Source organism: Dipodomys spectabilis, unplaced genomic scaffold, assembly GCF_019054845.1.
Source record: "Dipodomys spectabilis isolate Male_0828 unplaced genomic scaffold, ASM1905484v1 ptg000051l, whole genome shotgun sequence".
Taxonomy (NCBI): domain Eukaryota; kingdom Metazoa; phylum Chordata; class Mammalia; order Rodentia; family Heteromyidae; genus Dipodomys; species Dipodomys spectabilis.
Genome location: NW_024870728.1, coordinates 21,629,088 through 21,655,159, shown reverse-complemented (window position 1 = coordinate 21,655,159; position 26,072 = coordinate 21,629,088). Strand labels below are relative to the sequence as shown.

At 37.6% G+C, this 26,072-nt stretch overlaps 1 protein-coding gene across 1 annotated transcript; it reads left to right on the top strand.

Moving 5' to 3' along the window:
* Positions 1–226: 226 nt before the first annotated feature.
* Fastkd2 (FAST kinase domains 2) lies at positions 227–20,048 on the top strand. The gene is made up of 12 exons (XM_042679170.1): positions 227–299; positions 1,259–2,097; positions 4,935–5,038; positions 5,670–5,778; positions 6,129–6,252; positions 6,509–6,648; positions 7,940–8,112; positions 14,581–14,744; positions 15,160–15,375; positions 16,101–16,182; positions 18,746–18,860; positions 19,813–20,048. The coding sequence occupies exons 2-12, from the start codon at positions 1,357–1,359 to the stop codon at positions 19,930–19,932; spliced, it is 2,088 nt and encodes a 695-aa protein (XP_042535104.1). The 5' UTR covers positions 227–299; positions 1,259–1,356; the 3' UTR covers positions 19,933–20,048.
* Positions 20,049–26,072: the final 6,024 nt, after the last annotated feature.

Below are 26,072 nucleotides of genomic sequence, written 5' to 3'. Positions count from 1 at the left end.
GTTTGGTGATCCAGAGGGAGGGGCGAAGGACTCGAATTCATGACTTGAAAGGATTACGCTTGGGCACACGATTAGATTGCACATCGCCTGTATTAAAAGAGTCTGTGGTTTTTTTTTGCCTCTGGTTTTATTTCGGCGCTCAGGAAAATGAACCATTTTTTACAACGAGTCAGTCTTTCCCGCGAACCGATCCTTTTTGACCTGCAAGAAATGCCGTAGGAGAATCTCGCGATACTTGGCAATGCTTGGCGGAACTGTCATGGCGGCGCCCGTCCTCATCCACGGGTTCTTCCTCAGAGGTGAGCGTAGGACGGGTGTGGGAGGCGCGGCGGGCCGGTGTCCCACCCTGGACGCTTCGCCCCGCCGCGGGAGGTCTGACGAGGGCCGGAGTGACGGGCGGCTGGCCCAGCTGCGGAGGACGCGGGCACGGGTGCGGGTGGGTCCGGGAGGCCGGCCGGTGGTGGCTCCTCCCGGGCCCCGGGCCTCGCTGTGGCTTCCCGCGCCTCAGCAGGTCCAACCTGCCCAAGCCCAGGCTCTGACACGATTAGATCGCGTTGGGAAGTTTCCAGCCATGTTAGCATGGTCATGGAACACATCTCCAACCCCCCCTTTCTTTCGTTATTTTCGGCTAATTCATGCCGCGATCACTGCGAAAGCTGCTAAATCATGGACACTTTCAGACAGCCTACAGGTGGTGGTTAGGTCCAAAAAGAGGGAGGAAAAGGAGAGCAAAAGAATAGACGAAGAGATGGTTCGGTACCAGCATAGATTTGTTAGGAAGAACAAAAATTACTCGCAAGGGAGAGCCTCTAGCGAAAGCTAGAGATTCACTCCTTACTTACAGCCCACGGATTTACAGTGAGTCAGATTGAGGGCTGGAATTGTCTAGTGGAGGTGATTGGGACGAAGGGCGGGAAACAAGGTGAAGGCTGGAGGGAGGGGAGGTTGCTGCGCCAGAGTATCTGCTCAAGGTCCAAGCTGGGAGTACATGTTGGTCCGATTCCTGTTGCTAGAGTTTATCTTGTCTGGAAAGGGTACCGTGGGAGTGTTACTGAATCTAGGAACTACTCTGGGGCCTCAAGATAAGGACACCTGGTCAATTGGACGTAACTGAGGTAAACATGGAAGCAGTCCATATCATTACAATTGTTTTACTGTTTTAATGTAAATTTGTAATGACTCCATGGGTTCCTACGCTGGCTTCTTTTAAGTGTATTTAAGTTAAAATTTAAATTTCTTTCATTATTGTCTCCTACAGGAAAATGACATCATGTGTTGTTTTTCATTAAGAGAGGTGACTTCACTTTTATACTGACAACTTTAAAGCCATTTGAAAGTGTTTCAGTGGATAGCAAAATGAGTCATAAAGCAGGTTCCTTTTTACGGAACCTTGGACAAATCAATTCTTTAGTTCCAAGGAGCAGAATTCTGAGGTTATATCCTTTGAAGTTTTGCAGACCAAAAATTCCTCATTCAAACTGGAACCTAAGAAACTTTCTGTTAAGTGACTTCGATAATGGAATCCAAACATCATGTAGATACCTTTTTCAGGATGCATTTATTTTAAAGTCAGGAGATGGTAGCTTGCAAAGAAAAGACATAAGCATTGCATCAGTATTTGGGGTTGACAGATTGCATTGTCCTAGAAGACTACTATTCTTTGACTCAAAGCATTCTCTTGTATCTGCTGAGATATTTGATGATGGATTGAAGAAAGTGAATGTTGATCCACAGTTCTCCAGTGGAGCTGAACCCAATAAAGAAACGAAACCAACTCCTATAAGCTATAGAAAACTGTCTCAAGAGTGTAATTCCTTGAGTGACGTGTTAGATATATTTTCAAAAGCCCCTACATTTCCTAGTAGTAACTATTTCTCAGCAATGTGGACAATTGCCAAAAGAATGTCTGAAGACCAGAAACGGTTTGAAAAGCAACTGATGTTTAGGCACCCGGCCTTTAACCACCTGTGTGATCACATGATGAGAGAAGCCAGGATAATGCACTATGACCACCTGCTGTTCAGTCTTTATGCTATGGTGAAGCTTGGAGTACCTCAGAATACTCTTGTGGTACAGACTTCCTTGAGGATGGTACAGGTAAAATCAAAAGGAAACTGAAGTGTATTTATACATTTGAAAGGATGGGAGGAAAGATTAGACGCTATCTGTGGAATATATGTGTTTCCTTTTTGTATAGTTTTATTTATTTGATATACAGAGGGGTTACAGTTATATACTCAGGTGATGAGTACATTTCTTTTTGAACAGTGTCACTCCTTCCTTCTCTTTCTCCCAGTTTTGCCCTCACATCCAAAGTTGTATAGTTTATTTTCAACATAGTGTCTAGTGAGTCTCACAGCTTCATTTATTCACTCTGTCCTACCATTACTGTGCTCGCCCCTTACCCTCCCCAAAACGTAAACTTAGATTTGAGACAAAAGATAGCAAAAACAAAAACAGTGAAAAAGGAGAAAAAAGAAACAAAAACAAAACCCAAAGTAACAAAAAACTTCTTGTACTAGGGTGCTGGTGGCTGGTAGTTCTAGCTACTCAGGAGGCTGAGATCTGAGGATCACTGTTTGAAGGCAGCCTGGGCAGGCAAGTCCATGAGTCTTATTTCCAAGTAATCACATAAAAGCTTTGGTGCTGTGGCTCAAGTGGTAGAATGCTAGCCTTGAGCAAAAGGAGTTCAGGGATAGTGTTCAGTCCCTAGGTTCAAGCCTCAGGACTAACAAACAACCTCTTGTTTACATTTCTTGGAGTTCATTTCAATAAATATCATTTTATATGATCATTTGCACATAGCTGTTGAGCCTCTGTGATCCTCTCCTAAGAGTATTGTCCTCAGGTCACACTGTGTGAATGTCTAGAGTCCTGCATAGTTTAGCATGTCTACATGTTTGCTTGTATTTTACCATATAGTGTGTTTACTTATAGATTTATAGGCGTATTCTAGTTACAACAAATGGAAACAATGTAGTCTGTTTCTTCAGGCCTGGCTTACTTAATACAATTTTTTCCAAGTCTATTTCCTTACAAATGGTACAATATTTCTGATGTGTAGAATTCCATTATATATATATATCATATTTTCTTGATCCATTTGATCATTGAGGGGCATCTAGGTTGATTCTATATCTTGATTAAGGTAAACAATGCTTCAATGAACATGGATGTGCTGGTAGCTTTAGCATGGCCTTCTTTGTGGTCTATTAGATAAATTTTCAGGAGTGGGATTGCTGGGTCCTAGGGAAGCTCTATGTTTAGTCTTTTAGGAACCTCCATACAACTTTCCAGAATGGTTAAACAAGTTTACATTCCTATCAGCAGTGTAGTAATGTTCCCTTTTGGCCACATCCCTATCAGCATCTATTATTTTTTGATAATGGCATTCTAAGTGGGGTGAAGTAGAATCTCATTGTTGTTTTAATTTACATTTCTTTTATGGCCTGAGATGTTCAACATTTCTTCACGTGTCTCACGGCCATTCTTGCTGAGAAGTCTTTTAAATCCCTATTTATTATTTAAATTGAGTAGTTGTTTCTTTGATGGTTTATTTTTGGGTGGTTTTAACTTTTTGAGCTCTAAGTATATTTTTAGATATGAGACCCTTGTGTGGTGCATAAGCTAGTAAAAAAATCTGCCATAGGTATTGATTTGTTTATATATTATTTGTTAGGAGACTTTAAGTTAGCTAGGTCCTTCCTTCCTTTCTTCTTTCCTTCTTTCTCTTTATCTCTGTCTCTTTGTCTCTCTTTCTTTCCCTCTCCCTTCTTTCACCCTTCCCTTTCTTTCCTCTCCCCTTTCCTCTCCTCCTCTCCCTTCCTTTCCTCTCCCTTTCCTTTCTGTGCCAATCCTGGGACTGAATTTGGGGCCTGGGCACTGTTCCTGAGCTTTTTTGCTCAAAGTTAGTACTTTACCACTTGAGCCACAGCTTTACTTTTGGCTTTTGGGAGGTCAATTGGAGATCCGAGTCTCATGAACTTTCCTGCTCCAGCTAACTTAGAACTACTATTGAATCTTAATTACTCAGCCTCCAGAATATATAGGATTATGCATGTAACCCACCGGTGCCTAGCTATAGGTCATTTCTTTAGCTTTGGAAATTTTATGCTACTCACTTTCTCCAGGATGAATAATAATGAAGGGACTAAAATACAGATACAGGAAAGATGTACAAAGAAAGGGTGGGTAGGTGAAAGAAGAAAAGAGAAGGGAAGGATTCATATTTGTAAATGGTATCTGGCTTTTACTTATATAATCTTCCTTAATCCTCTCAACTACACTTGGAGATTGATGTTATCTTCATGATGCCGAAGAAGAAGCAGACTCAGGGTTGTCAAGCAACTTGACTAAAGTCACAGAGCTAGTGCATTCATATTGACACAATAAACATTGGATGTCACTATGTACTAGTTACTGCATTTGTCAATAGGGATATATAAAGATACGAAAAACATAATCCCTTATAATCATGAGGCTTCTAAATCTAGAAAGGAAGACATGTTTTCAACCACTTAGAAAAACTAACCCTTTATAAGACATGCAGTATTCTAGGCACTGTGGTGAACACTAGAGAATACAATTGTATACCTCAGTACACTGATATTATGTACCATGGGGTTTTCGTGATGGCTTGGGTCTTAAGAGGAAAAAGTAATGTTTGATTCAAGTTATTTCAGAAGCAAAGTGTCAAATGTGTTTTCAATTATATTGATAAATAAAAATGTGTTGTACAAAATGGTGTGTATCCATTATTTGGAAAATTTATGTATTCCATTTTATTTCCCCAATGAAGTTGTTTATTCTGGATTGAATATAGGGCTTATTGATTTAATATTTAGACTTTTAATGGGAAGTTCAGTGGTGTTCATTGGGTGAGATAATCCACTATGGACTTATTGTCTTATGTTTTCTGAATTGTTTTTCAATAGGAACGTATCAATGAGTGTGACGAGAGATGTCTTTCAATTTTGTCAATTCTTCTAAAGGCAATGGACCCATGCAAGAATGTGGATGTTCTTCAAGCAGGGTTGCGGTGAGAAATTCTTATCCTTTCTTCATGTGTTTTTATCTGACCCTCTGTACTTGAAATTAACAATTGAAATGAGAACTAAACTCCTTTTGGGGAGGGAAGGAACATTAAAGTCTTTCATACTTTAATAAACTTAAAATCCTAACTCTGAGTGAGATAAAGCTGTAAATAATACCTTTTTAAAAGAACTACCACAAACAAATATGTGAGCAAAATTGAAATTAAATTATCTTAAAACATAATTTTGAATTGAGAGGTGGAGAGAACTGACAAGTATAATCCATTCAGGATAGTTATTTGGGCACTATGTTATTCATGAAACTAGCATGAATCAACTAACCTAATGTCATAGATTATTGAGAATAATACTTAATTCCTGTTTTTTGACTATACATAATAAATCATAGTGTAGTGTCCTGATATGATTTGAGAACACAATAATGTAAGACAAAATAGTTCTATATGGTCTAGATACTAGTTCTATATGGTATTCTAGTTGTAGACGTATATACTCTGTTGGGCATGTAGATCTCTTTAATAGGCTTCATATTCTTTGCTCATGAGAAGCAGGAACTGAGCCAAATAAAGTTTGAAATTATTCTAGGATTATAATGTTTATTGTGTTTAATGACAGGATACTAGTTGATCAACATGTTTGGAAAATACAGCGTGTCTTCACATTACAAACTGTGATGAAATATATTGGAAAAGATACACCAGTAGCACTTAAAAAGAAATTGGAGGTAAGAACCTGAATTTTCTTTAGTGGGTAATTAAAAAAAATATTTTTTGTGACCCTGCTACTATTTCTTGAAGTCACTTTGGAGTGGGGAGGATGGGGAAAGAACATTGTTAGGCTTTTGGGGTTTAGCTTTACTGAAGTCAATTAAGATTTTTTGTTTGCATATATAAACATGAATTTACTTACCTGTCTGAGTTTTTCAAACTTCATCCTTTTTATTTAAAAGTTTATTTTTCCACTAAAACACAGAGTAGTTTTTTTAGTGAGTTGTTTTTCTCAAACTTCATACTTTTTACTTAAAATTTTAATTTATTTTTCCACAAATGCTAAACACAAGTTTGTTTGTTTTAGATGAAAGCCTTGAAAGAATTAGACAGATTTTCTTTTTTGAATAGCCAGCACATGTTTGAAGTCCTTGCTGCTATGAATCATCGTTCTATTGCTCTCCTGAGTGAATGCAGTAAGAAGGTCATAGGTAAGGGGAGTTTTCCTCTCATGATTAATAGTATTTGATGTACTGTTTTGAATTACATTTGTTTTTCTTGTGAAATTTTGCTTTTATATGAGTTAAAATTGGTTATAAATATTTAATTTTTGCCTATAGTTTTTTTTCCTAAAAATATGGTGCTTCCTTTTCTTTTAATCAAAAGGACAAAAACGTTGGACATAATAAATCTTGCATTCGAAACTATCTGGTAATTTTTGTTTGTTTATTTAATTGGTTCTTAAAGATAATATCCATGGATGTCCTTTTAAAATATTGGTCAGCATCTTGCGGTCTTGCAAAGAACTCCAATACCATAATTTAGATCTCTTCAGGGGAATAGCAGATTATGTGTCTACAACTTTTGACATCTGGAATTTGAAACAAGTGAGTAAATTATCAGTTTCAAGTAGTCCTCAACAACTTTAAAGGAGCATGTCAATTCATTAAACATTTTAAGTATTTTTTTCTGCTTTATAGCAGTTAATATGTCAATTTCCAATACTAATCTGACTTTTGAAAAATTATTCATTATTCCTTTCTGGGGTTATTTATTAATATACTATTTAGTGTTTTAATTGTCTTTGTATCTGAAACAAAAATTATATTGTCTGAAGTTTGCTCTCTTAATTTGGTTTTTGGAAGATTATATTGTACATGAGTATTTATCACTGTGTGTTTCTTTTCTTTCCTAGATTTTTAAAAATAAAGATAGGCAGTGTGACAGATTTGATTGTTGAAGAATAAAATGTTGTTATTCATAAAATGTTACTATTTATGATCATTTCCATTTTCATTCTGTGAAAAAGCTTTTAGGAATAATATTTAATAGAAACATTGTTCAGCTGCTAGAATTTTTCTCTTTATAATGAAGTAGGTGATGACTGTGGCAAATATTTGGGTCTGTTTAGAGAGTAAAGTGAATATTGATTAACTCAGTATTTAAAAATTTTACATTAACCTTGGGAAAAGAATTACTGTGGTAAAGACCCAAGGGGAAGGTTGGAGGTGTCCTGGAAGACTTATTTTTACCATGATACTTCAACCATTTTCAGTTTTAGAAATTATTATAAAATCTAGAAGTTTTTCAGTTACCTTAGCATCTAGGGAGTATCTGGAGTTGGAAGTGGGAGCTATTTGAGATTGTGTTAGTCACTTTGGGAAACCTCATTTAAAGGTACATTTAAAAGTAATTTTAAGATCTGTAGTATGAAAAGCATGTAGGAAAGAATTTAGTTTTAAATGAAATAGAAGTATGGAAACCATTGTATTGTTCTGGTTCTCAGCTACAAAAAGATTACTTATTAACTTAATATGATTCAAGAATTTCTGTTCCTTTTTTTTGTTGTTGTTGCTGGTCATAGCGCTTGAACTTAGGGCTTAGATTTTGTGTTCAAGACTAGCACTCTCCCACTTGAGCCATAGCTGTACTTCCAGTTTTTGGTGTAGATAAGAATCTCATGGTCTTTCCTTTCCAGGCTAACTTTGAACCATGATCCTTAGATCTCAGACTCGTGAGTAACTAGGATTACAGATAAGAGCCACTGGCACCAGGGAGATATTTTTTCCCTTTTAGGAAGTATTTTATCACTCAGGACAGTGGTATTACTGTTAATGTTTTTCAGATATAAAGATTGTTAGCAGTTTATTGTAACTAAGACATTTTCCTCTTTTTAAGGCCCTTCTTCTCCTTATTTTATTTGAAAACCTTCACTTTCGACCCATTGAATTGATGGACTTGTTTATGAAGAAAGTTGTAGAGAAACCTGAATCTCTGCACATGAAAAGTATTATATCTGTTCTGTTTGTGTATTCTTCTCTTAATCACATCGACAAAGGCCAGCACAAAGAGTATGTACTTTCTCTTTTACTCGATTATTAAATAACATAAAATTATTTATAAATTATGAGCGTAACAAGTTATAACAACTGAATGTACCCGTAGTTATCATCCATGTGAAGAAACTAGACAGTATTTTTCAGTCATTTATGAAATTAAATAGAATTTTACTTTCACTGTTCTTTGTCTTTCTCAAAAAAATTCTCAATGTATGTTCATTCAGTATTCAAACTTTCCTATCTTATCTCATTAGCTACTAAGTTTGTAGTTTATTTTTTTAATTTGTTGCAAAATTAAGAAATGTATCTTTAATTTAGTATTAGTTTCCCTTTTATTAAATGATATCTACTCTCCTATAAATTTTTAAATGTCAGTGGATTATTGTTAACTCCCTACCCTATTCCAACCATTGTCCTAGTTCTGAGTTTGAGATTATGTAGTATTTGTTCTTCTGTGATTTGTTCATTACTTAGCATCATGTCCTCCATGTTTATCTATGTTCTAGCATATAGCTCTTTTTGAAGGATTAATAATATTCTATTGAATTTCACTATGTAACCCAGGTCAGCCTTGAACTTAGTCTGTAGTTCAAGATTACCTTAGGGTTGGGAAGGTGGCTCAGAGGTAGAGCGCTTGCCTTGCATACATGAGGCCCTGGGTTTGATTCCTCAGCACCACATAAGCAGAAAAAAAAAGGCCAGAAGTGGCACTGTGGCTCAAGTGGTAGAGTGCTAGCCTTGAGCTGAAGAGCTGAGGGACAGCGCCCAGGCCCAGAGTTCAGGCCCATGACCGGACCCCCCCCCAAAAAAAAGATTACCTCAGACTTGTGTTCTCAACCTTCTTCAACCTTCTTACTGCTGAGATTATAGATGTGCACCACTATATCTGGCTTCCCCTCTTTAAAAATATTTATCTGTTTAGAATGATGGACATTTAGGTCGTTGAGGACATTTAGGTTGTATTCTGACTTTGTGAATAATGCTGCAGTGAACATGGAACTATGGATATCTTTAGGAGATCATGCTTATAAATATTTCTAGGTGTGGAATTGTCTCCTTTTAAATTTTTTGAGAAATCCTTATAGCTTTCCTTAGTAGCTATACTAATTTATATTTCTACCAACAGTACACAGACACTTTTATTTCCCCATTCTTTTTTATTGTGAAAATACTGTACAGAGGAGTTACAATCACATGAGCAAGGTAATGAGTACATTTCTTGTCAAGGATTGTTGCCTCCTCCTTTGTTTTTCCCCTACCATCCCTTCCCTTCCACCTCCACATCTACATTCCCTCCTCCTTCCCCTATCTTGTTTCCCCATTCTAATGTCTTCTTCCTAATCCTTTTAAAAAAAAATAGTAGCCATTATAACCTGTGCAAGTTATATCTCATATCTTTTATGGGTTTGATTGGCATTTTCCTTATGATTATTGGTAATGAGCATTTTAACATATTCCTGTAAACTATTTGTGTGTCTACTTTGTAGATCATTGTGTATAATATAGACATTTTACTATATACTGAAAACAGCAAAACACTAATGAAAGAATTAATACAACACTAATGAAAAATAGAAAAGAATGCAAACATTTGTGGGCTAGTTTTTCACCTCCTTGATTAGATTTATTCTGTGTTTTATTCTTTTTGCTGCTATTATAAATGTGATTTCACAGTTCATTGGTAGTCTAGATAGAGTTTGACAATTTTGTTGATCTTTTCAAAAAACCATGTCTTAATTTTGTTAATTTTTTTCCTAGTCTCTATTTCATTTATTTCTGTGTTTTCTTTTATTTTGGTCAGTCGTGGAGCTTGAACTCTGGGCTTGGGCGGTGTCCCTGCGCTCTTCAGCTCAAGGCGAGCACTCTACGGCTTGGGCCACAGCACCACTTCCTCTATTTCATTTATTTCTGTGCTAATCCTTATGATCTTTTTCATTCTGCTAAGTTTGGGCTTAATATTTTCCTCAAGTACAATTTTAGATTATTTCTTTGTGATTTCTTTGTGATCCCATAATTTTTGATATGTTGTGGTTTTGTTGAGATATTTTCCACTTTGACTTCTTTGGCCCATTAGCTGTTCTGCCAGGCACCTATGGCTCATGCTTGTAATTCTAGCCACTCAAGAGGCTGAGGTCTGAGGCTCTTGGTTCAAACCCAGCCCAGGCAGGAAAGTCAGTGAGACTTATCTCCAATTAACTACTAAAAAGCCAGAAGTGGAGCTGTGGCTCAAGTGGTAGAGTGCTAGCCTTGAGCAAAAAAATCTCAGGGATAGCACCCAGTCAGGGACAGAATCCAGGCCTTACACATACACATGCATGTGTGCTCCATCCCCTCCCCCCCTCCCCCATATACAATGTTCTATAATTTTCACATTTTTGTGAAATTACCAGCTTTGCTTTTGCTTTCTAGTTTCATTCCATTATGGGCTGAAAGGATATTTGTATAGTTTTTATTTTTCTTGAAATGTTAAGTTGTTTTAAAAAAATTAACATGATCTATTGATAGCCTAGCTTTTGTCATCTGTTTCCTGATTGGACTTATTTGTGTATGTCCTGAAACACACTGTTTCTTTAAGATAGTTATTTTATATTCTTTGTGAGGCAATCAAGTCTCCATTTGTTTGGGGTCAGCTATTTGATAGTTATTCCTTTAATTGTATCATGTGGTCTTGATTGTGTTTAAGTAGTTTTTTGCACTGTTGTCTGCACATTTAAAGGAACAACTGCCTCGCCCTACTTTTATGGACTGGCTTTGACAAGGAAAGACGCTCAGTCAAGTCAGAAAATACAAGGCCCTTTCAGACCTTTCTGTGGATATGTCTTCTCTGATTGTGCTTGCAATTTTTTTTGGATGGAGGTGCAGGTCCTGGAGCTTGAACTTAGGGTCTGAGTGCTGCCTCTGAACTTTTGCTAGCACTTGAACCACAGCTCCATTTACAGCTTTTTTTTTGGGGGGGGGGGGTTAATTGGAGATAAGAGTTCCAATAGGCTTTCCTGCCCAGCCTGACTTTGGACCATAATCCTCAGATCTCAGCCTCCTGAGTAGTTAGGATTACAGGCATGAACCATTAGCACCTGGCTGGATTCCTAATTAGGATTTGGAAATTTCATTTGTTTCAGGAGCCCATAAGCTCTTGCTCCCTCTGGTGTCTGTCCTTGGAACTGTAGGCTGGGACATTGGAGATGCACCAGATTCCTTCCTTCTTTCTGGAGTTCTGCTCATCTCCCAGCCACAGAGCTGCTCTGTCCACTATAAGCCACCAAGCTCTTTTCCTTTCTTTTTAACTTTTCCTAAGCATCTGAACTGTGCTAGTTGTGTTGTCATGGAGATAGGAGGCAAGATATGAGGTGTCCAAGAAATGGAAATCTCAGATAGTTGTGATGTTAAAGGTGTATTCCACTGCACATCCCTGCTTCTTGGGTTGATACCCATGACTCTATTCTTTCTCTTCATCTTTAGTGTCTGCGCTAGTTGCAGAAAGTACTTTCCTAAAACTGCCTAGCCGTCTGATCTATGCTGGGTCCATCAGTACCTCATGTGAGGTGAAGCAGAAACCAATTCCTTAGTCTCAGTGAAAGACTGGAATGCTGTGTGCATCTTCTACTCTTTCCCTCCAAGAGAAAAGTCATAGGCCAAGAGTGTCTGTTAGTGTTGAGTGCTGACAGTTTGAGGGAGGGCTTGACATAGGTAAAGTTCTCCTTTTATCTTCCTATGCAGCTGTTTTTGATTTTGCGCATATTTGGATTACTATGGCCTTTTTTTATCTTGATTCTGGACTCCTCATGAAGTCCTATTTGGTCTGTAGGTTTTCATCAAATCAGTGTTTCTATAGAACTAAAAGAGCTGGTCTTTCTATTTGTCTTATTAATGTCACTCTTAGTGACTATTCATTTTGTCCCAAACTACTTTCTGTTCTTTTTATCTTTAACTAGATAAAACATCTTTTTTTTGGGTCAGGGTTTATTAAAAACCAGAATGAAGAGTATTATTTTAGGTGGATTAAAATCACAGCTTCTAAAGATAGTTTTTCTAGGTTTGAATTCCAGCCCTGCCTTTATTACATACTACATGCTTGACAAGTTATTTATCTATGCAAAGAGTTGTTCACTATTAAAATGGGGATAAATTTGCCTTGAGTCATTTTGAGGATTAAATGAATTACCTATGCCAGACTATGAAAACAATGTCTGTCACAAAGTAGTTGTTAGATTGAAAAAAGGAAATAGCATGGGTTAAAGAGGTCTTAGAGGAAAAAACATTCAGAGGGTGTTAGTGACAAGATTTTCAGGTTGTCTTTTTTGCCACAAAATAACTGGCTTCAACTGTCCTATAGTCTTTCCTCTAGATCCAGATTCTAAAGCTATCTATTTGTGTAGATTCAGTTCATCAATGAAGTCGGGCTAGGCTGCCTACAAAGCACCTGCCTACTGTGCCCACCACTGAAAGTTTCCTTTGCTTTCTCTGGTGTCTCTGTCAGTGCCAGTGTATCCTAAAATCTGGTGGATACTTGGCCACATAATTGTGTCAATTCATGTGTCTCTATTCTTCATTTAGTAAGCTCTCTGGAATCAAAACCAGGTTCCTTGAACTTAGCACAGGACTTGACAAAAAATGGGCATTTAATAAAGGTTGAAAAATATCTCCTAAATTTATCCTTCTCTTGCTCTGACCTGGTTTTCTTTCTCTCATTGACCTCTGCACTTTTCAGACAATTACTAGCAAGATGGTGGTAATGAAAACTCCAGAAATTGTCTCTTAGAGCGTATGGGGTTAGCGAATAAGTACTGAGGGGTGAGGGAGATTATGGATTCTAAGCAGCTCAAGTGGTAACTGGATCCAGTGAAATCGTCATACCCAAAAGAAGCAACAAGAGTTGGGGTATTTAGTAAAATATTAATAGCAGAATTAAATAGTACAGGAGTGGAGGATTATGAATATTATCCTTTTATCTGTCTGTTCTGCTTTTATTGGACCTAGAGGTTCTCAACCAGAGTGATTTTGTCTCCCAATGGGACGTTTGGCAGTGCTGAAGGCATGTTTTGTTGCCACAACTGGAGGACATACAAAGGCTAAGCCTTGTGTGCTGCTATCTACTAGGTGGAGGCCAGAAGTTCTGCTAACACCCCTCACAAAAAGGAATTATCCAGTTCTAAATGTCAGTCATACTGTGATTAGAAAAGTCTATCTACCTCTTAGTCTCCCATTCCATGTCTCTGTGTAGAGGAACAGGGACAGTGGGAGATAGCAGTTAATCAGTCATCCTGAATGTCCACATATACCGTTGTCTGAGTTTGGTACTCTAATGACTATGAAAAAGAAGTTTGTGCTCCTTCTTTTCTAGTTCAATTTAGACGCCATATCTTGTTCTTCCAGAGGGAAACAGTAAATGGCAGGTACCAGATGATGCTTTATGAAGGAAAGAGTAAGGACAACATTGTAAGCAAGAGTGACAAGGTTGAAAAAATAGGCTAAATCCAAGCATTTGGAAAGAGAGTTGACTGGAAGAGATGGATGTGATAGGAACATGTATGTCCAGAAGCTGATTGCCTATAGCAGGGAGAGGGCATGTAAAATCCATATTTTCTGTGGCTTGCAATCTGCAGAGGAAAACATTTATCTACTTAACCCATCACCTTTTTTCTTAGTTGTTTTTTTTTTTAACTTCTTGATCTTTTTTTTTTTCTCCAAATCACAGCTAATCCCAGACTGTTTCAGAGATAGAGTCTTTTGGACTTATCTGCCCAGACTAACTTCAAACTGATCCTCCAGGTCTCAGCCTCTTTAGTAAGTAGGATTATAGACATGAGCCATCGATATTAAACTTAACTCAGAATTTTGATAGCTACAGAATTTTAATAGATGATACAATTTCAGCAAGAGTGCTGGCTTTATAGAAAATCTTCTATAATTATTAAAAGTCTCTAAAACTGGATGTGGAAGTTAGTGTATACCTGTAATCCTAGCACTTTTAGGCTAGGGTAGGAGGACCACAAGTTTGAGGCCAACTTGATCTACATAGTGAGTTAAGTTGAATATCAAGAGCTTAAGACAGTGAACCTATAAGTCAGGGCTCTGGAGACTGGCAATACTGTCCCTGTCATTCCTTGCTTCAGAGCTTGCTTACCCAAACACTACTAATTCATAGACTAATTACTCAACTTCTCTGGGCCTGTTTACTCATTTTCTTATTGGAATAGTAATAATGTCCCATAGTTTTAGTAAGACTTAAACAAGTAAGATTACTAAATAACTTTTAGTGCAAGATATAAGCAATAGGCCATCATTAATTGGATATGTACTTATTAGATACTAGCAATTTATCCTGATTTATATGTAGAAACTTATTTATAGACTTGGTTTTCTTACCTCTTTTCTTGGGATTCCTTGAAGACATTAGTTCTATAACACCTACCTAGCTCCTCCATGACCTTGTTTTTGTATTTATGTTTGAAATCTGATTTTTCTTTTTATTCTCAAAAGGTTCCTAGAAGGTATGTCCAGTGCTCTGACTGGTTGTCTACACCATATTTCTCCTGAAAACCTACTGAATGCCATGTGTTCATTTTGTATGATGAATTATTTCCCCTTGGCTCCTATTAATCAGCTTCTCCAAAAAGAAATCATCGATGAACTGCTGACATCAGGTAGGATGGCAGTGCATAGTAATGACTAAAATAAGACACTGGAGTCTGCAGAACAGATGTTACTGGGGGAAGAGTGGTGAAGGTAAAGTCAGTGCTTCAAACCAACCAACCTACAGAGACCCCAGGAGAGTTCTCATCATAAGAAAGAGACACAGATATAGATATATTAATATTATTTTGAAGATAGAGCATCCATTAAAAAAATTATTGTATAGGTGATGTTCAAAGGAGTTATAGTTACCTGTCAGGTATTGAGTACATTTCTTTTTGGACATTGTCACCTCTTCCCTCATCAATTTTCTCCCTCCCAACCCCTTTCCCTGTGAAGTTGTATAGTTCATTTTCAACGTAGTGTCTAGTGAATATCACTGCTGACTTTGTTAACCCTTTGTTCCACCATTGTGTTATTTTTTAGGTGATATAGAGAAAAATGTCCTTAGGCTTCATATTTTAGATACTTGTCTGAAACTTGACGATGTTGCTTATCAAAATGCCATAGACCTACCACTGCCACCACCGCCACCATCACCATCGCTGACACATGCAAAGGTTGCCCAGGTGCTAAGTAGCATTCTGGGAGGTGAAGGATACTTTGCAAGAAATATCCAGTTGCCACATAACTATCACATTGGTATGGGACTTCCTTATTTTATTTATTTCCCTTAAAAAAGAAGTTCAGCAGTAGCTCAAATGGTAGAGCGCTAACCTTCAGCTGAAGAGCTGAGGGACAGTGCTCAGGCCCAAAGTTCAAGCCCCATGACTGACAAAAAAAAAAAAAAAGTTCGTTGTAGCAGCTTAGTACCATGTGGTTTTTCCTTGGACCTGGATTGCCAGGGTTTGTATTCTTCCTTTACAAATGACCAGTGATCTGATTTTAGACACAAATATACCTTAATTTCCTTATTTGGAAAATGGCAATAATACTTTGAGACTAATAACTGATAACTAATCTGAGTAAAAATCCACAGACGGGGGCTGGGAAGATGGCTCAGTGGTAGAGCGCTTGCCTTGCATGCATGAGGCCCTGGGTTCGATTCCTCAGCACCACATAAGCAAAAAGAAAAAAGTCGGAAGTGGTTCAAGTGGTAGAGTGCTAGCCTTGAGCTGAATTGCTGAGGGACAGCGCCCAGGCCCAGAGTTCAGGCCCCACGACCGGACGAACCCCCCCCCCCCCCCCCCCCCGCAAAAAAAAAGAATCAAGTAAAAATCCACAGACTAGTGTTTGCCAACTAGTAAGCTCTCAGTATTTTTTTATTTTTTTGGCAACTGCCATTATCATTACTAATAGTAGATTTAGACATTTTGATATAGAAAATCATGATGTTTGAAAATTTCATTTCAATTTTTTTCTTTCAGATTTTGAAATCAGAATGGATGCCAACAGAAGCCAAGCATTTTCATTTTCAGAGGCTGACGTTACTTCTACAAATATACAAAGGTTGCTTACATAATACGTACTTTCTTGGCTTTCTGAAATCTGAAAGACTTCATATCAGATAGCAGTAATAATACCAATGTGTTTGTATAGAGCTTTCAACAAACCAAAAGATTTTTCACTCAAAATCTACTGTTTTATGTAAATGTGTTTTTTTAAATTGTTTTCCTTTTGTTTGTTTTGTTTTGTTGGTCATGGAGCTTGAACTCAGGGCCTGGGCACTGTCCCGGAACTCTTTCATCTTTCACTCAAGGCTAGCATTCTACCACTTTGAACCACAGCACCACTTCTGGTTTTCCAGTGGTTAATTGGAGATAAGAGTTTCATGGGGACTTTTCTGCCTAGGCTAATTTTGTACCACGATCATCAGATCTCAGTATCCTGAGTAGTTAGGATCATAGGCGTGAGCCACTGGTATCCAGTATAAATGTGTTTATTACAGTTGAATACAAAACTGGAATTGTGTTGCTTATTGAAATAGACATTTTCAAAAAGCTAGATTTTGAAGCTAAACTGGTCATAAAACAATGCTAACATAGTTGAAACTATCAATAGTTAAACTTCAAACAAGGTAATATTTTAAAGACACAAAGATTTGAGACTTCTACAGACAAACAAATACCAGCTGGTCACTGGAGGCTCCAACTAGTAATCCTAGTTATTCAGGAGGATAAGACCTGGAGGTTTGAAGCCAGCTGAGACAAAAATGTATGCTAGATTCTATCTCTAATTAGCCAACAAAATACTGTCCTAGAGGCATAGTTCAAGTAGAAAAATGCCAGTTATCAGAAAGCAAGCAGGTTGAGATCATAAGGCCTAGAGTTTAAGCATTATCCACACACACACACACACACACACACACACGCACGCACGCACGCACGCACGCGCGCACACACACACACACACACAAAATAATCTAATATCCAACGTATAGTTTGTTTTACTTCCTTACTCCAAGACCTTTCAAAAGTAGAGAAACCTTAGCTTTTTCTTTCTTTTTCTTTTTTTTTCTGGTCTTAGGGCTTGAACTCAGGGCCTGGGTACTATCCTTTAGCTTTTCCACTCAAGGCTAGTGCTCTACTATTTGAGCCACACTTCTACTTCTGGCTTTTTGGTGGTTAACTGGAGATAAGAGTCTCATAAACTTCCCTGCCAGGGCTGGCTTTTAACTACCATCCTCAGATACCAGCCTCCTGTGTAGCTAAGATTGCCGGTATAAGCTGTTGGGGACCAGCAGAACCTTAGCACTTCAGTTAAATTGTATTATACGAGGGCAGAGAGTATTGACATTAATCATAAATGGAGTCCTTGACTCATCAGAACCTGTGGAGAAGCACTGTACCATACCTCGAGGAGTTAGGTCATGAGTCATTGCATACCCCCTCTTCAGTCAGCCTTTGTGGAGAGGCTTTTTGGGTCTTAGATGAGTCAGCCTAAGACCTTGTCTCAAGGAATTTATATTCCTTTACCCTCTTGGGCAGTAAACAAATATGACCTAGGGATATAAAATAAATCTCTTTATCTTCACCTTTCTGTTTGCATAAAGTTTTGTGACTTACTCTTTGTGAATCCCTCTGGCTCTTTCTTTGGCCACTGTTTTCACATGTTTTATTTCCTACCCATCTGTCCTCAAAAAAACTTCCTTGCTGAACTTGTTGACGTTTTTGTTCTTTTTTTTTTTTTGTCGGTCATGGGGCCTGAACTCTAGGCACTATCCCTCAGCTCTTCAGCTCAGGGCTAGCACTCTACCACTTGAACCACAGTGCCATTTCCGGCTTTTTTTGCTTATATAGTGCCAAGGAATCGAACCCAGGGCCTCATGCATGCAAGGCAAGCACTCTACCACTGAGCCTTCCTTGCCCAAAGATTTTGTTCTTTTTCTTTCTTGGCATACTAAGAACTCTCTGACGTAGTAAGAGCTATCATAGTTCTCAGTAGAAAGAACTGACAAGTGAAGAACTTAAGCATTTCTTTAATATATGTATATAATATAGTCATATAATCTCTCTTATAAAATCTAGTGTGTAGAAGACAATGAGGATATAGTATCTTTATAAATTCCTTTTCCATTTTTCTTCCCAATCAACTTATTTCCAAAATTCACACATGAGAAAACATATAACATTCTTTACATTGTTGTTACAGATGTTAGTTTTTCTAGTCGACTTTCTCTTAAGTTTTTAAATGTTGTTCTTTACAATATCTGCAATGTATTTACCATTGTTAGTATTCCCCATTCAGCTTCTAATGAGTAATTGTATCCAGGTCAGAGATTTGCACTACCAAAGCAACTTTAAAATGGGTGCTTTCCTATCTGCAAATTTTCCTCCTCACAAATATAGGCATTCACAACAATGGCTGAAGGATAACTGTATAAAATATTCAAGATTTTGGTTTGCAAGTAGTATGATACGTATAGAGACCCAAGTAACAGAAAGAAAAGAAAGACTAAAACAGGGGCTTTTCAAAAAAGCCCAACTTGGGAATCTCCAAAGAACAGATATGTAGCAAGATTGTAAATGCTCATCTCCCTAATTGTTCTTGTGTTGTGTATGTTTATTTTCAGGGTAGCTGTGCTCTGTGTTCCTAAATCCCTTTATTGTTTGGATTTAAGCCACCCGAGAGGTTTTCTTGCTTTGAAAATGCGGCATTTGAATGTAATGGGTTTTCATGTAATCTTGGTAAGAAAAAAATGCAAATGAAGTATTCTTTCATTACTGATGTACATTCCAGTACTTACTGGGAATACCATGATTGAATTTGGTTATTAACACTCTAGGGGAATTGTCAGCTTTATTGGAACAAATACTTTATTTCTGGTTTCCTTTGAAAAGGAACATTGCCAGTATATGACTTGGCTCTGCTCAGCAGATTACTCTCAGATATTGGGGAATTTTACGAATGTTGTTAATGGGCAACTTTAATCCATTTTTGATAAGGAAGAATGTAAATAATACTTTTTCCTATTTAATTGAAGTTATATTAAACCATTCCAGTTTCCACACAATCTTGAACCTGGAAAAAAAGGTGTTAATGTTTGTTTTCCTGAGCCAGAATGAGGCTGATGCAGGGTGCAGACCACTTGAATACTCAGAAGAAGATGGTCTTCCTCTTATGGCTCCCTTTGATCTCAAGCACCACAGCTTTCCTTGAACAGCATCTTCTACTCCTAAATATCTCTACCCATAAAAAGAATCATATAAATACATTTATATCTATGGTAATGTTGGGACCAATCTTCCTGCTGTTCACTTGGTCTTATGCATAATCTGAAGTGTAAACACTCAGGTCTTCCATTAATGTACATTAGAATCCAGAGATGGGTCATGTATAGATTACTAAGATTGAAATGTCCCCCTTCTCCTAGTGTACAACCAGTGGTATTGTATAGTAAAAAGATCTTTCCAACGAAGTAATTTTTATACCATTTAGACAGCCTCTAAAGTTTTTATAATATTCACTGTTAGAATGCTTCTTAATTCTATAGTCAATTCATATAGTCTTATTAGGTTTTGAAAATATGAGTAATTGTAATTTAATTTATTCTTAAAAAGCTGTTGACTTTAATATGGTTGAAGTTACAGCTTTTAAAAGTTATCATTTCACAAACTATTTTTCTTTTTCTCTGGTTAGGTTAATAATTGGTTGATGGAAAAACTAAAGATGGAAGATGCATCTATGCTTTTGAAGACTAAAATCTATTCAGTTGAAGCCCTACCCACCACTGATGTAAATTTGCAAAGTACATATTAAAAGTCAGCATTTTCATATCAGGAGACACATATATCCAGTAAAAATTAACTTTATTATTTTTTTTTATTTAATTTAATTTTATTTGTGAACATACTGTACAGAGGGGTTACAATTACATAGGCAGGATAATGCGTACATTTCTTACCAAGCATTGCAGCCTCCTCCTTTGGTTTACCCTTCACATCCCTTCCCAGCCTCCCCCCAAAAATTAACTTTAATAAAGACTGAAATCAGTGAAATTAACATGGCAGCTCATGATAACAGAACATTAATTTATTTCTCTGTCAAAAGAATTTATGTATTTATTTATTTTTGTAGTTTTTGTGCCAGTCCAGAGGCTTGAACTCAGGGCCTGAGTGCTGTCCCTTGAACTTTTCTGCTCAAGTCTACTGTTCTACCACTTGAACTACAATGCTATTTCTGGCTTTATGCTGGCTTATGAGAGATGAGTTTCATAGACTTTCTGTCCTGGGGCTGGCTTTGAATGGTGATCCTCAGATCTCAGCCTCCTGAGTAGCTGGAGTTACAGGAATGAATCACCACTATTGCCTGACAAAAATTATTTTAAGAATAGAAAATGTGGAAGTGGAGTTATGGTGTAAGTGGTAGATACAGTACCAATTTTGCACAAAATAGCTAAGGGATAGAACTTAGACCCTGAGTTTAAGCCCTAGTACCAGCATAAAAAAGGAATAGAAGTGATGTTATTAGCATTTTAGAATATGCTGAAAAATTTTTAGAAAGGTCATTTTTCTAACCACTAATACTCTCCACTCTAAATGTTTAACAAATTCATGAGGTGCAAATTTTACTTTTTTCATCAGTTTCAGTGCATAAAAATCTGGATTCTTGTTGGGCACCAGTTGCTCACTCCTGTAATCCTAGCTTCTCAAGAGGCTGAGATATGAGAATCAAGGTTCAGTCCAGCCTGGGCAGGAAAGTCCATGAGACTCTTACTCCAAATTAACTACCAATAAGCTGGAAATGGAGCTGTGTCTCAAGTGAGAGTGCTAGCCTTGAGTATGAAATGCTCAGGGACAGCGCCCAGGCCCTGCGTTCAAGCCTCAGGACTGGCCAAAAAAATGAATAGTCAAGGATTTCCCAGTCTGGTAATAAAAACAATTACAACAGTATAAGGGCAGCAGTCAACTTTTATCTACTCATTCAACTGCATTTAGAAAAGGTTAGAACTAGAAGGAGTCCAGTGGTCATTTGGTGTACCCTCCTAGTTTTATGTGGAAGAAAGTTCAAATTCAATCATTCCATTCTTTTCATTGTCTGCTGGAGTAGGTCATGTCCCCAGGGTGCTGGATTCTAGTTCCAAATTGGGTGCCATTTAGTTTTGTGTACTTGGCCAAGTGATTTAACCTTTATAAGCTTCCTAAGGAGATGAAAATATTCCATTATTAATGAAACTAAGGTTCATTATTTAATGTTAAGTGTATCAGTTTCTTTCCAGTAGCTAGTTATGATTCTTAGTGGAAGGACTGGATAAACTTAGATACTTAAAGCTGCCATTTAGAATAGTAATTTTCTTGAGTTTGAACTGATTAATATGGCACATAAAAGACATTCCTCTCTTACTAGCCTTACTAATATTACCATTCTTCATTGTTTTGTGGCAATGAAAGAAAAGTGGGCTGATTACCATGAAAAATTTTAGTGTACTCTTAAAGACATGCACTTTTAAAGAACAGTATTTTTACCTTTAAAATTAGCAGTTGTTTTTCTTAAAGAATTATAGTGCTGATAAGTGAGGCAAGCATTTACATAGGCTGCTGGCAAAGTGTAAATTAATACAACCTTTCTGGAATGGATTTTTTTTTAAATGAAGCTTTAAGTGTAATTGGCATACAACAAATGGCATATAATAAAGATGCACAGTTGGGTAGGTTTTGACATATAAACACCATACCTCTGGAGACCTCACCACAATCAAGACAACATGTCCAATAACGGAAAGGTTCCTTTCTCTTCATTTCTTTTTTCCCCTTCCCATGAAAGGCTCACCTAGACAACAAAATGGTTTCCTTAGCTCCAGCTGCAGAGGATTTGGAGTTTCCTTTTCAGGTGGGTAGGAAAAAAATATGTTCATTGTATAAGAAGAAATAAACCAGTCAAACCCGAACTAATAAGGAAGATGCTAAATGAATATTGCCTTTGGGTGAGACGCTTCATCTGGCTTTCTAGACAATATATAGTGTGCTAACATGAGTACATGCAATTTTAGATCAAGACCATTAGGTAAGTTCTTCACATTCTTGGTAGTTCCCATTGACAGAAACTTTGCTCACAAAAGTAGCTGCTAAAACAATTTGAAACTTTTATGTATCAGTCAAACTTCAAAAGTTTCATAACCTAACAGCTCTTTTCCTGTCACTAACAGAATGTGGTAGTGGTTTTTTACACATGCCTAGAATTTTTAAGTATCAAGCATTTATAGATGACACTCTTAATTTATGAGTGTGTATGTATTGTTATGATAGTGCCTTGGGCATCTCTAAACAAATAGAACTTTACTTAGTACAGATTTGGGGCTCCTGCTGGAGCAGATCCTATGAGGAACTAGTATTTTCAGAGTCACCTGTTTATACTTTGCTAAGATGATCTAGTAGCTGGAGGACCCTTTGTCCATGATTCTCAGTGATTCACCAGCAGCAGGCTGCTTATGTAGCTGTACAGGTGTCTGTACATGCACTGGACTTCACCTAACAGCACAGAAAAGCAGGAAAGCCTAGGTTCTTCGCATACTCATTTTCCAGAGGGACCTAGGCGGACAATAGTCCATCATGCTTGAGCTATCCTCTAGGCAGCCCTAGGTAAGTAGGTTACTGGCCAAATGAATTTTGTCTGCTTAGCCTTTTGGTTACTGAGAAGGCTGAGGAGTTAATCTCTTGACACATCTGTGAGCACATAAGTGGGCTCTCGATGATGGGATCAGAAAAGACTGAAGTTTACATTTCCCAGAATCCATTTCAGCTTGAATGCCAAATGTGAGAGCTTCTTCCATGCAGATGTTCTTGCTTGAAATTAGGAAGGCCAAGTGAAATGGAGATCAATTGTTTCTACTAGCAATTATGGGATGTTTTGATTTGTCTGGAATAGCAGTAACAGAGGTCCTGGGATGTGGGATCATGGCTGAGGTAATGTGGTTAGCATCTTCCCGACTGTCAGCAGAGCCAGTGTCTCCTAAACAGCCAGTTCTGCTATGGTGTTCTGAGAATTGTTCCAGATATTGGACTAAAGGCTGTTCCTTCAGCTCTTCTAATTGTGTAAGCAGGACAGGCTTCTCTGAAGGGCCAGGAGTTAACTTCCAACTACATTATGTTAAACTTGGTATGATTGATAAAGATGTTACAGATACATACCTATATAGTTTACAGAGTTTAAAGAAAATCCCTTAAAATATTTTGAATTTTGCTCAGGGTTAGGCACACATACTAAGACTCACTAGGAATGCCCAGCACTCCGCGTGAGGTCTCCTCAGCAAGTCTTGCCAGGCAGTGGTACGGCTGCTCTGGCAGGTGAGGGGGAACCAACCCACCTTCCCCACATGTTCACTGTTGCTGTGGCTGGCTCCCTCACAGGCACTCTGCCACGGAGACCCTTGTTCTCTTGAAGAGGGAAAAGGCTATTTTCCCAATGGTCTTAGGAAATCTGTTTCTTGGTTTTGCTTTAAAAAAAACAACCCCAACAACAACAACAAAAAACAGGACAGGAGCAAGATGTAGAATTCATTAGATATATAAATGAAACAATTAACTAGATAGGTAAAACTTTCATTTTGTCTCACCTAAAGTTAAATTAGACAAAACCGATGTTGCCATGCTTGGAAACTATTGAAGTGCTTGGATGTTGCTTAAACTCATTAGCAAATACTCTTGTAGCTTATCAGATGCTGGTCTGGAAGAATTACTAGGCTTGAATATTAACTAGCAGTAAATGAAATTGAGGTTCAATAAGGTTTCACCTGCTGCTGTTGATGCAGCTGTTGAAGTGGGTCCCCCACAATTTGGCCCCCAGGATATGCCTCTGATGTCTGCTTTTTACTTAGAGCCCAGCCAAGTAAGAGTGGCAGACCCCGATGCAGGCCACTAAAGACCATTCTCCCTCAGTGTTCTAAAAGTGTATGCACTGGGGCTGTTTTACAAAACATCTCAACATGTCAGGGTGGTTAAAGTAGAACAACTGTTCGTGACAACCTCTTATTTTGCTTAGTATTTCTTGATTGGTCATGGGTAGCTTGCTTACATGCAGCTGGAAACAAAAACACAACATTGACAGCTAATTTTTTTTTGAGAATGTATGTGTAAAGTTGTGAATTTACTTGTTCACTTTTAAGAAGTATGTACCTTGTGCCCTTTTAAGTCACAGTATAGATATTTGTTAGTGGAAAAAGCAGGCAATTGGAGAACTTGCAGGTGACAGGATAAGATGATAAACTAAAACCTGACGAGGAAATGCAAACCAGTGGCTACCAAAAAAGAATGAGGAAGTATGAAGGGCAAAAGAATGATAAAATAGGGAGAAGTACTAAATCTTTAGTATTATGAACTTATAGGATACTTCTAGGTGAGTCTCGTCACCTATCAGCAGTCTTCAAGGACTCTCCCTATTAAACCCAAGGTCAAGCTCTTTAACCTGGAAGACAATCCAAGTTGGCTAAAATGGGTTGAATTGCCATCTTCCCTTGGAATGCCTATGCCTTGTTCTTTCTCTCTTTCTCTGCCATAATTCTTTGCTAATAAACTTTCCTGTTACCTTAGTTAAGTGCTCTTCTTTTCTTGCCAGAAACAAGAATGAAGGTCAACTAAGTTGCCCTAAATTTCTGGTAACAGTAGCTAATTCACATGGAGCTTAGGACCATATTTGCTAGAAGAAACAGCAAATGAACCAAACATGATCTTTCTCAAACACTTACCTGAAATTTTGAAATCCTATATATTTTTAGAATATATTTAAAGCATGATAAAACACACATAACCAAGTTTACCATGTTAACTGTGTGTGTGTGTGTGTGTGTGTGCCTGCGTGCACGCGTGCGCACATGCACGCGCACACTAGTCCTGAGGTTTGAACTCAAGGCCTGGAGGCTGTCCCTGAGCTTTTGTGCTCAAGGCTCTCCCAATTGAGCCACAGCTCCACTTACGACTTTTTGGTGATTAATTGAGATAAAACTCTCCCATTTTATTTATGCATATATCTGTCCACAATTTGAATCTCTGTGTGTCCAGACAATTGTTATTCTGTTGAATGTCCAACTATTCTAATATGTGGTTTCTCATTTGTAGAACATTTTCTTAAAGGTTATCTATTTAGCGAGCTAGCTAACTATTGATCTGTCTGTCATCTATCATCTTTCCTAAGGATGATTGGTTGTTTTTTTTTTTTAGTGATATATATATATATATATACATATATATATATATATGTATATATATATATATATTATAGTGTATTTTTTTGTATCTTTATTTCCTTTCACTGTTGAATTTAAATTTTGGATATAGGAAGAAGTCATGTTCAACAAGTCTGGTGAACTGAGCAAGAGATTAACAACAACAGTAATGACCACTTATCAAGTCCTGTTGTGTTCCAGGCACTACACTAGCATTTCATATCCAGTTCTTACCACAGCCCTGCTTAGTGGTTCATGATAACTACTAATGTTCATTCTATAAACAAGGAATTTATTTTAAGGGGTTGAAAGGGCTTTGCTATTCACCTAGTGATAACTGCAGACAAGGCATAGCCTTGGATCTGCAATCCAAGTCTTTCTCACCTCAGTGTACAACTATGTGTCAGGCTTTCCAGGTGGTTACAGTCACTTATATACTCGTGGAAACTACAAACTCCTGGGTACATTCCAGATGTATTAAATCAAAATCTACAGACAAAGGATCTGGAAGATTACATTGTACAACATCACTATGGCTTTGTTTAGCCCATAACCTGCTTCTAAAGTCATGAGGTTGTACCAGGCAGCTCAAGGTTGTTCTCTAGGTAGTTCCCACTACTGAGACAATTATGTTTCATCACTAATTTGGGAATGACAGAATTGATTTCAAGGTGATATATCAAAAGAACAGTAAGTCATTAACATGAACAGCTTTGTTACATAGGCTTAACACAGAAGAACA

Excerpts from the sequence above, each read along its gene's own strand:
- Fastkd2 (XM_042679170.1), top strand. The coding sequence starts at position 1,357 with ATGAGTCATAAAGCAGGTTCCTTTTTACGGAACCTTGGACAAATCAAT. Across the intron at positions 15,376-16,100 it reads GCCACATAACTATCACATTG|ATTTTGAAATCAGAATGGAT; the intron begins GTATGGGACTTC and ends TTTTTCTTTCAG. Across the intron at positions 18,861-19,812 it reads TGGGTTTTCATGTAATCTTG|GTTAATAATTGGTTGATGGA; the intron begins GTAAGAAAAAAA and ends TTCTCTGGTTAG.